The sequence below is a fragment of the Podarcis filfolensis genome (assembly GCF_964270895.1).
Source record: "Podarcis filfolensis genome assembly, chromosome: 3".
In the NCBI taxonomy this organism is placed as follows: Eukaryota; Metazoa; Chordata; class Lepidosauria; order Squamata; family Lacertidae; genus Podarcis; species Podarcis filfolensis.
Genome location: NC_139606.1, coordinates 72,309,666 through 72,321,048, shown reverse-complemented (window position 1 = coordinate 72,321,048; position 11,383 = coordinate 72,309,666). Strand labels below are relative to the sequence as shown.

The window sequence follows — 11,383 nt, the reverse complement described above, 5'->3', positions numbered from 1 at the left end:
TTGAATATATGGAAAATAATTGTACACAGCTGAAAACGCTGGCAGCATTAAGACAAATTCAACAGAGCAAACAATATTTGAATGATATAAAAGTGGGAAATTGGTTTGAATGGTTATAGTAAAATATGCAGGCATGTCTGGTATGTAATTTGAACCATGGAAGGGGAAGAAGGATATCTAGGATAGGATAGGATATTTTAAAGTTTGTAAAATGTTTATTTTGAAATGTAAAAAACTGAAAATTCAATAAAAATATTTATAAAAAAGAAAAGAAATTGCAATGGTTTTTAAAAAACAACAACCCCAGAAGGGGAACACTTTAGCCTCCCCAGACACATTGTAACTAACCTTAAGGTGACCACACTGTAACAAAGAAAAGGGAAAGAGAGACTGGAATGTGATATGGAATTACAATATATCAAGAACCTCAGTGCTATCAGTTGTGCAATGAATCAACACAATGGATTTTTATCACACTACATTTATTACTTGGCCTCCTGTACCGGGATGTCTTGGTTACTGACAAAATTGTTTTGTGTATGTGTGTGTGTGTGTGTGTGTGTGTGTGTGTGTGAATGACCACCGTTAAATATGTAATTATCATCCTCTGTACTTTTCTGCATTTCGTTTCTTTCCGATTTCACTGTTTACAATCCCCAGGCTCAAAACTTAGGGTGACACTTCATGCACTTGTTGAAATGGTCTGTAGCCCTAGAAAGTTTGTGCCATAATAAATGTGTTAAGTTTTTAAGGCGTTACAAGACTCTTTGTTGTTTGTGTTTCAATAGACTAACACACCTTCCTGTCTGGAGACTATCTCAGTTGAGCATAAGCTGTACATGAGCCAGCAGTACAATGCAGCTGCTAAGGAAGTAATCTTGAGCTCAGCCTGACACCCCCTGACTCAGATGGAATCCCGACACTATGAATCTATCAAGGCTCTAGATCGATGTCTACATCTTCTGATTCCTGCTATGCTTGTTTGGGTGGCCTTTGTATAAAGAAACTGCAAGTTTAATTACAAGGCTTGCTTGGAGTACAGTACTCTTAAGGGAGCTCAACATGTACGAGGCTCAAGACAAGGGCCCAAGCCCTTGAGAAAAAAGTTAAGCTCTGTACTACACAGGCCACACTGCTCCACTTCTTTCTATTGAGTGGGCTTAGAATACATAGGGCGTATGCTTTATTAATTTGTTTTCTTGGGTTCTTGTACTTATGTTGTTATACAGTGGTAGCTTGGTTCTCAAACTTAATCCATTCTGGGAGTCCGTTCGACTCCTGAAACCATTTGAAAACCAAGGAGCGTCTTCTGATTTGCTGCAGGAGCTTCCTGCACTCAATCGGAAGCCACGGAAGCCATGTCGGGCGTTCGGCTTCCAAAAAATGTTTGCCAACTGGAACACTTAATTCTGCGTTTGTGGCATTCTGGAGCCGATTTGTTTGACAACTAAGCTATTTGGGAACTAGGGTACCACTGTACTATACTTTAGGAAGGTATTGTATAAATCACTTGGGACCAATTTCCTCCTGGTTTCTCCCATCTCTGCATTACACAAACTTCTGTCCTTATTTAAACCTCCACTTCCCCCCTCTCAGTGTCCCTCCATTCTCACTCACTTGCAGTGGCCATTGCTGTTGTACAACCTGCCTTCACTGCCCAATGAGGCCTGCATGATAATATGATAGAGAGAGAGAGAGAGAGAGAGAGGAAGGATAACAATGCTATCACTTTATGGCACAGAAAGAGGGTGAGGGTATATGTCTTGGGTGCAGGTGGCAGGTAAATGGATCTACAGTTCTGGAATGTAGTTACACATTTGATCCAGGATTCTGCAGTCTGCTGGAGGGCAATGAATGTTCTATTAGCTTTCTTTCTTCCATGACCCAGACGCTGTGGAGGGAAGATGGTTTTGCCTGGGATCCATGTTTCTGCGATATTTGTGGCAGCATTTGGCTGTCTTCATAGTTAGGTCCTTGGCAGGGAGAAGGACAAGGACCCCAAGCTTCCTACGTGAAGAGCCAAGCATTCCTCCTCCTACAACATTGCCCACCCCAAATTGCCCTTCCAACATAAGAAGCTACCCTAATACAGAGTCAAGATCAGATCAAACCTATCTATTCTGAAGGAAATCAGTCCTGAGTGCTCACTGGAAGGACAGATCCTGAAGCTGAGGCTCCAATACTTTAGCCACCTCATGAGAAGAGAAGACTCCCTGGAAAAGACCCTGATGTTGGGAAAGATGGAGGGCACAAGGAGAAGGGGATGACAGAGGACGAGATGGTTGGACAGTGTTCTCGAAGCTACCAGCATGAGTTTGACCAAACTGCGGGAGGCAGTGGAAGACAGGAGGGCCTGGCGTGCTCTGGTCCATGGGGTCACGAAGAGTTGGACACGACTAAATGACTAAACAACAACAACAATACAGAGTCAAACCATCTAGCTTAGTATTGTTGACATTGATTGTCTGCTGCTTTCATGGGTTTAAGACAGGGGACAAAGCTCTACCTGGGGATTCCAGGGATTGAAACTGGGGCCTTCAGATATCTAAAGGACTGACACTGGATGATGGAACAAGCTGGTTTTCTCCTGCTTTGGAGGCGTAGGACTCAAACCAATGGCTTCAAGTAACAAGAAATGAGATTCTGACTAAACATCAGGAAGAACTTTTTGACAGTAAGAGCTGTTCCACGGTAGAACGGACTTCCTCAGGAGGTGGTGGTCTCTCCTTCCTTGGAGGTTTTTAAGCAGAGGTTGGATGGCCACCTGTCATGGATGCTTTAGTTGAGATTATCGTATTGCACATGGTTGGACTAGATGACTCTCCGGGTCCCTTCCAACTCTACAATTATGTGATATAGAGGCCCTTTTCTTTCCATGCAAGTGCAGGTAGCTTTATCTTTCTGGTCTCCAACCCGACACTTGACTTTGGCTGAAATCCTTCCTATGCCTACTTCCCTGGACATAAGTCCCATCGAACTTAATGGAGCTTCCTCCTGAGTAGACATGCCTAGGGCCGCACTCTTAAAGCGTGAACACGGCTGATACGTGTGTGTTCCTCCCAAGCCCCATGACTTTATGGACCCACGCCTGCCACGGACGCATTCCACAACAGAATGCCATGCTTTTTCCGGATTTTAAGGAGCGGGGGCGGAGGAGCGATTCCCGAGAGTGGCCCCGCTTGGGGGGCGGGGGAGGGAGTGCTCTGCAGTGGAGAACGCGTGTCTGCTTGCGTGCGTGTTTTGATTCCGCGACGTGCAATGGGAGCGCTGGGCAGCGCTGATGCGGCCGGGCTTGCTCCTATCCTGGAGCAGCGTGCTGTTGGCAGGCAGTTTCTTTGGGTTATTGAACATCTTTCCAAGCTGTCGTTTTTTTGAGAGCAGGAGAGCGGCGGCGGCGGCGGCGGCGCGTGAGAGAGCGCGAGTTTGTACTTTAGCTGGGAATGACGAAGGACCTGGTGAGGGGGTGGGGCGGCCGGGGATGGAGGTTACCTTTCTGGTTTCCCTCTTCTTGGCTGAGATGGCATTTGGTGGGGGCACGTGTGTATTCTTTATTTCTGCAGTGCGTCCAGGGACGTGGATTTAGAATTGCGATGCCTTTTAAAGTACACATGCACGTACGCTAACACAGAGTAACGGAAGCGTCTCCACCTGCGTCACACACCTGTGAAGCTTCGCCACGTTCCTCCTCACCCTGCTGCAGCCGCAGATCCATAGCCAGAAACGGGGCCATTGGTAGCCAGAAATGGCTCCTTATAACAAAGAAAGCTGCCTTATGCCAGTCAGATCCTTGGCCCATCTAGCTTACTATTGCCCACACTGACTGGCAAGCGACTCACCGGGATTTCAGGCAGGGGACCTTCCCAACCCAACCCGAGGATCGAACCCAAGACCTTCTGAGCTACTTCCACCCCTTCCCCTCATTTAGCCGATCACAATATGGGGCGGGGGGGGGGGGAATTGGGCTCGCTGCTGCGCCGTTCCTCCGGGCAAACTACGTGACGTAGATTCAGTAGGGACCAGCTTCCTTGATGGGGAAAAGCTTCACCTGTTGGATTTCTGGTCTCTTGAGCGACTAATAAGGAGCCTTGAGCCCTTGGGAATAGAAGGGCTAATTTTTAATATTAGGGAGATTTCCCCCATCTCCCAGCCTGGAAAGAGACAGAAAGGGCGCTCTGGGCGTCGGATCACTTTCAGCCTCTCTTCATTTCAGCCTCATCAGGTTCAAGTTCTCAGCCGGCTGTGGGTCTCTCGTAAGGAATCGTGTGTTTTTGTGGCTCCACAGAAGCGTCGGCGACTGCAGAGATCCCTCCCTCCTCCTCTCTCTCTCTCTTCCCCCCGCTCCCCCAACTCCAAGCCTTTTCCAAACTGTTTTACGTTTGTTTTAGGAAGGGTGTGAGCGCTGCTGCAAATCATCTCGGCTTCCAAGTCTCTTGCTGAAAAGGGTGCAGGTTGCTTACGCCCGAGCGCCCCTTATCATTTCAATAAATGCCAATTGCAGCCTTGGCGCTGTTATAGCAATGGAGCTACAGACGTCATTGCCTCCTCTTGGACGTGAGATGCGGCCAACCCCTCAGCCCCCTTCTCGCGCTCAAGAAAAACTCTGCAACTTCCAGCCAGGCGCGCAGTCTTTTGCCTAGAGATCCTGGGCACAAGCAGCCCGCTAACAGACGGACTGGAGAGGGATCAGCCAGCCCAGTTCCTTCTCTCTCTCTCTCTTCGAGGAGAAAAAGAATAATCATGAACTCTGTCGATTTGGGGGTGGCTGCCTTGCAAAAGGGCTTTGCAGAAGCTTCGGGGCAATGGATGGAGAGGGAACCAAGCAGCCAACATGTCTTAAAGCAAGACTTGTCGAGCGCGGGGTTCCCTCCTCGGGGCGTCCAGGTTCCCTTGGGGCACCTGCTGCTCTTACTGTCTGCACCAGCAAAAGCTGAGAATTGGAGTGGGGGGGGGACCTTAACTTCCAGCCACTTCTGCGGCGAGTCCCCGATTTCGTCTCTCTTTTGCCTTCCGGAATGAACCCCTTTCTTTCAAACTTGCCCCAGAGGGCGAAACAACCGAGATCAAGCTCGCTGCGTAGTTTTGGAGGGTAAGTGTCCGTGAAGAGCCGGGGGGGGGGGAGAGGAGGCAGCGCGGAGAACGCAGCAGCCTTGGAGGGCAGAGCAGGTTGTAGAAAAGCCGCAAAGGTTGGCGGGGCGGGGGGGGGGGGGAGAGAAATAGAGAGAAAGAAAAAGTGTGGCAGCTTCTGCCAAAGCAGCGCGTGCGTTTTTTGCACCGAGGCAGCCTGGAGTGGAAAGGGTTACAGAGGCATTTGGGGCAGGTGCGGGTGGTGGTGGGGAGAGAGCGGGACAGGGCGCAGATCCTGTCCGACTGCTGGGATTCCACCTTCAGTAACCGGGGAGCGCGCGTGCTTAAGAGTCGAGTTGCGTGTGAACTCCTGGTGGCCAGCTGCGAAGCGCCGGCTGCCCGCAAGGATTCCTTAAGAGTCTGGCGCAACTTCCTTCGAGGAGACTGGCTCTCTCCTAGGCAGCGTGCTTCGGCGCTAGCAAGCCGAAGGGATCCGGGATCAGAGCTGGGAAGAGCGAGCAGGCTCCTCCCACGCGCCCCGCGCCCGATCCGGCTTTCCTGCTCGCTGCCCCCCTTCCTCCGGCTGAACGGATCATCTGGTCCCTCTCCGCCCCCTGGCGTGAATTTCATCCGCTAGGACTCGCGCTCCGCGCGCCCCACGCCGCTTCCCAAAGCAAAGCGCCCCCCCTGCAGGCGACTCGGGCCCCTTGCAGCCCTGGGAGGCTCAGGCTAATAACTCCTCCTCTTCCTCGCTCTCCTCAAGTCCTCCTCACCTTCACTGAGGTTCATTTAGAAACATTTCGCGCTGCACCCCGTCTCTAATATATATGTATATTTTAATATATTTAGAAGGACTTCCCTATTGCCGTTACGCAGCGCCCCTTAATTTCCAACACCCCCCTTCCATGATCAGTGGGCCACTTTCTGAATTTCGCACCTCTACTTACTAGTTTCCCGAAAAAGGCTATAATAATACTAATAATGGTGGTCCGGAGGGCGGGTGGGGAGCAGATCCCAAGCAAGCAACCCTCTTTCGACGTGGGGCTGCGCGGATGGGCTTGTGATTTGTAGGATTGCTCTACTTAGACCCTGCCTCCTCCTTGCTCTCCAGCCACTCTGAAGTCTCTCCCCCTTTTTAAGCAGCGATTCCTTTCCATCCTCGGCGGTGTGTGTTACGCGCGCGTGTGTCTCGCTTTCTCCCTCCCGATCTCCCTGGAGAGCGAGAGAGAGCGAGAGAGAGAGCGAGGGGGGAAGGAAACTCTACTCCCAAGCCCCGTCCAGATGTCGAAGAAACGCAAAACCCCCGAGGGTGGAGGATCCGGCCTCCCCGAGGAGGAACCCAAAACCCAGTTGGGGGACAGCGAAGAGCAAGGTAGGAGGGGGGCGGAAAGCTGGTTCGCCCGCTAGGGGAAAATATTAAGAGTGGGATCCCAGCATAGGAATGCATCTTGGAGCCGATCAGATCCCCCACCAGCTGCTTGAGTTGGGCTGGCGACTGTCAAATTTAGGCCAGATTCCCTCTAGTCCAGGCTCTGTGATTGTATATATACTTCTATTGTGTGTCTCGGGGTACTGTTGAACTTTTGGGAGTGAAGGGTGAAAAGGCAGGAGAGGAAACAAAAGGGACGATTGATTGATTGATTGATTGGCTGATCAAGTGATGGGAGGAGGGGCTGCAGGGTGGCTGATCAATCGTTCTTCCCTCCCCAGCCCTTTAATTTCAGTTGCATATGGTGTGCTCCTTTCAGTCTGTCTCTGGAGCATTGGGAAAATATTATATGGAGATCAGTATGTTTGGCGGTGTTGTGGGAGTGGGGGTAGCTGGTGAGTGAGAGTGCATTTCTCTGTGGGAAAGACTGGTGGAGGGTCTCCTTACTTCCTCCTTTGGCAAATCCTCCATCTCTGCCAAGGTGCTAGTTGCAAGATGCCGATTGCTGCAAATATTGTACTTGCATCGCACTTGAGAGAAAGTTGTGGGTTTTTTCTTTGCTGCATTCCCCCCCCCCTTGTGTGTGGGGAGCTGCCATGCACTTTAGCAGCTGGTGTGGGAAAGCAGATCAGCCCTGCCCTCCTTTGATCTCTTAGGCACTTTTGTTGTTTGTTCTTTCAGTTCACCTGCTCGTTTTCTTTCTCTTTGGTGCTTATTCTGCTTTACTGGGGCCTAGGTTTCACTCCAAGCCAAGGCACAGTCTTGAAGGGCTCGTCATTGCAATGCAGAGGAGGGATTGGGGTGTGTTGGGGGGTCAGTGGTCCAAGCGATGATTGTGAAGAGCAAGCTGGAGATTGTGTGTCCCCCGTGGACTGTAAATGTGTTTCTGCCCATGGCAGAATTGAGACGGTGCATTTGCCTTGTTGGCAGGTGAAAAACCTGAGACTGGAGCCGAAAGAGAGGGAATGCATGTCATCCAATATGGAGTCAGTTGTCCTTGTTCTCAAAATGTTGAGGATCAAAATGCCGTCAAAGCCGGTCAAGACTTGGGAGATTCAGTCTCCGCCATGGATGTGTTTCTGGGGGGTGATATGATGTGGGTTTTCGTCTGTCTTCATTGCATCAAGCCCAGTTCTTGGTGTGCTCTGCAAACATTTTCACAATGACGCAGTCATGGCGTTCCACCATTTGCTTTGAAGGGGCTTCTGGAAGGTTTTCGTTCTTCCTCTGTATTAGAGTCCTTCAGCATCAAAATTAACGAAAGCCATCCTTTCCAATCCTAAACTATTTGTCTGTGAAAACAAGTCCAGTCACTTGCAGGCAAACCCAAACCTTCTGTGCATATTTCTATGCAGTTTATTTTCTTTTCAGTTGCTTGGAAGTGAATAATTTTTTCAGAAAACCTTCCTTCCTTCATTGAACAGAGACCTGAAAGCTAGATTGCAAGTGAAGTGCTATTTACACTACTGGGTTGCTTGCAGTGAACATGGAAGCTCACGGAGAACACTGGCGCGGTGCAAATGTGATGGTTTCAAAACCGCTGCTTGTCAAGAAACCTCATGTAATGGCGGACAAAAGTACATTATGTTAGCAACGACACCTTTATTTGGAAACAAAGTAGAACTGATGAGCATACTTCTTCAGATTTGCAAATGTTTAATTAGCGAGTGATCGCCTAGCCTCTGCTCTGCTCACCTAATTTCCGACTCACTTCCATTGCAGCCAAGGTATTGAGCATGGTCCAGATGATCTTTTTCAAAGCCTCAATGGCTGTTGGTCCTTTGTAGGCTGGAGGATTCAAACTCCAAATGCGTCAGCTCAGCTCTAATGCTGGGCAGTGGTGAAACAAGTGTCTGCATGGCACTCAGTGCCAGTGAATGCTACAAGTACTCATTTCAGAGAGCAGATAAAGCTTGTGCACCTACAGTATATTATGTGTATCCACTGCAGATTCATGTATGTTCATTGATACTGTAAAATCACGGAACTCAACTTAGAATGCTTGACTTGCCACACTTATTTTTACATAAGCATATTTAAAAGTCTTTCTTCCCAGTTGACAGGAAAAATAATTCTGTTTGCTAATTTTGTGAAAATGTAATTGTGTAAACCATTTGAAGTATATAGGATGCCACAATATCTGAGTGTGTGTGTATGTGTGAGGGAGTGTTCTCTTTTATAGTACCACTATGGATTATCCTAAAATGATTTGCTGTATACAGTGGTACCTCGGGTTAAGAACTTAATTCGTTCCGGAGGTCCGTTCTTAACCTGAAACTGTTCTTAACCTGAGGTACCACTTTAGATAATGGGGCTTCCCGCTGCTGCTGTGCCGCCACACAATTTCTTTTCTCATCCTGAAGCAAGGTTCTTAACCCAAGGTACTATTTCTGGGTTAGCAGAGTCTGTAACCTGAAGCGTCTGTAACCTGAAGCGTCTGTAACCCGAGGTACCACTGTACATACAAAACACTTGTGTTTTACAGAGACAAAATGCTTACTAGGCTCCAACATGCATTACATTGGGATTATTCAACCCAATGAAAGTCTGCCAACATAAATTTCCAATCTACGTGGGGCACGTATATCCCTAGTTTTGTTTAATTTAGACAGGTGATATTATTTATTAACCCTGCTAGGATTTCTAGAAATTGCAAAAATGCAGGGGGACTGCAAAAACCTTCCTGCTTTGCATGTAACAACAGGAAAAGAATAGATGAAGGCTGGAGATTGGAGCAACCGATCAAAGCTTTGCTGTTGTAATTCGTTACAGTATTTGGTAAACAGAGGGTATAATCTGCTAGTAAGCAAATTGACTTTTTCTAAGGACATGTGTGGTTCTTAAGTATCTCTGGCCAACAGCACTTAATTCATACATAACATCACAATGAGTTTTCCCCTCCTTGCCTTTTATTATATTAACAAGCCCATGCCGTATAATTTTGACATCCTGAATCCTGCTTTTCTGCACATGCAACAAAGCAGACGACTGAACGATGGTCTGCTGAATGCTGATGGTGCACACACAGAATCTCTCTTAGCGTTCTGAGCTGGAGAAGAACAGGATTTGATTCATAATAAAGCCAAACATGATGGACTGGACAAATTCATATACTGAACTAGGGGCTGTTTATGATGAACTTCAATGACATAACTAGTTTATATACATAGAACTTATTACTAGTTAGATTTGTGTGCTCCAAATAATCCAAGGAGACTCGGCTGAATATCTGATGTTCAGATATTACTGCTTTTTTATTACTGGATATTTGCAAGTATGAATGATTCTTTCAGCTTAAATATGAGATTAAAAGTAGTGTCTGAAATCAGCCATCTATGAGAACAGGAAGGCATTAGCTAAATGAAGCAAATGTTTAAAATGAATGTAGTCTCTACTGCAGCAGGACAACATTAACTTCTTCAAAAAATGTGCAATATTTATTTTGTGTATCCTATCCTGTCAAAACAGTGCTTGCACCATTATAAAAAAGCAAAATAATAATAATGTAATAATCATAATTTCAATAAAATCAGCTTTTTATTTGTCATTAAGATTAGACAACTCCAGTGGCAAGATCAGCTGCTAAAATTTCAACCAGGCAAGCAAAATATAAGATGGTCAAAATATAAGCAATGTGGACTAGGTGGTAGAATAGAGACAAAAGGAGCCAAACAGTTTTCCTGAAGATTTCCACAGTTTTGGTGCAATCACACAGAATATGTTATACATCTCAAACAGTCTTGCGTCTGTTTAGTTGGGATGCAGAAATTGGCCTTTCTATGGTCCTTCAGTTAAACTTGGCCCAAGGCATTTGGGAATTTAAAGGTGTTTACCAGCACCCAAAATTATTCCCAACTGGTAACCAGTGCATTGTTGCAAAATGGTGCAACCGAGCACCCACAAACAGCTGAAACATCTGGAGACTTTTGAGAGACAGGTAGCCTCCTGTAAAGTGTCACATCTAGAATGCAAAAAATAAAATAAAATTAAAAAATCAGTGTAGCCATCTGATGTTCATCTTATGTCTCTCGCGATGCAGACAAGCCCTTACTGTGGTCTTAAGGAGATCAGCATAAATTTTAAAAAAATGTTAGCGTAATATTTTAGGGGCAGCTTTTGGTTAAAGCATCTCATTTCCATGTAGAATTTAACTAGAGGAGTATAAACAGCATTCCCAGGACAGCTTGGTTTGATGGCAGCTCTTGCTTCCTTAACACCCAAATTTCTGGAAGCATTCACATAGGTCCGGATGTCCAAGGGCGGAGCAGTTCCTGGGCTGATCATGTTGTATATGGGATTCACTTAGGCACCTCATCTGGCTCTGCTCCATGCAGGGCACCCTGCCTGTGGTGTTAAGGATGCAGCAAAGTCAGAGGTCTCTGGCTGCAGGCATAAACCAAGCTCTAACACATAAGGGTGGGCTTCTGAGGGCTGAAGTGGATGTGGCGCTATGTGTGCACAGTTTTTTTAAAATGCAAATAGAAGCTGCTGAGGGAGACTGATTATTACTAGGATCTGGAACAGCTTTCTTGGGCAGTCTGGAGCCACTAGTGGACTCTAGTTTCCTGGAAGGTGTGTTGCTGTTACCAGGAGGGGTAGTTGTTGCTGTGCAGATGCACTGGCAACGTTGCCTGACTTTGCACCAAACCACCCTTCCCTGGAATCAGCATAGTGGCGCCATCTCCTTCAGCTGGAATCACAGCAGGGGAAGGGGAGATTAACGCTTTCCTTGCCTCCTGTTGTCTATAGAAAAACCACTTCTTTGAAGTGGCAATTTGCACTGTAAGGAAACCGCCCCCCAATTTTTAGTTACGGTAGTTTTTTAAAAATCTCCCCTCATTTGATGCCACTGGGGGATTCCCACTCCAGAGTAAATACTAGCTTCAGAAA

The 11,383-nt window shown here is 47.2% G+C and overlaps 1 protein-coding gene across 7 annotated transcripts in view; it reads left to right on the top strand.

Annotated features, from left to right (window-relative positions):
• Window positions 1-4,378: 4,378 nt before the first annotated feature.
• Window positions 4,379-11,383, top strand: part of PDE10A (phosphodiesterase 10A) — a 183,791-nt gene continuing 176,786 nt past the window's right edge. For 3 of the 7 annotated variants that reach the window (XM_083605845.1, XM_083605842.1, XM_083605857.1), the window contains exon 1: window positions 4,379-5,086. Coding sequence is in view for 4 of the 7 variants with exons in the window: in XM_083605851.1 (XP_083461977.1) it covers window positions 6,346-6,436 (91 nt within the window). In the remaining 3 variants the exon portion in view is untranslated. Of the gene's footprint in view, window positions 5,087-6,212; window positions 6,437-11,383 lie in introns of those variants that run through there. The other 4 variants (XM_083605843.1, XM_083605856.1, XM_083605853.1 and 1 more) reach the window with 2 other exon arrangements.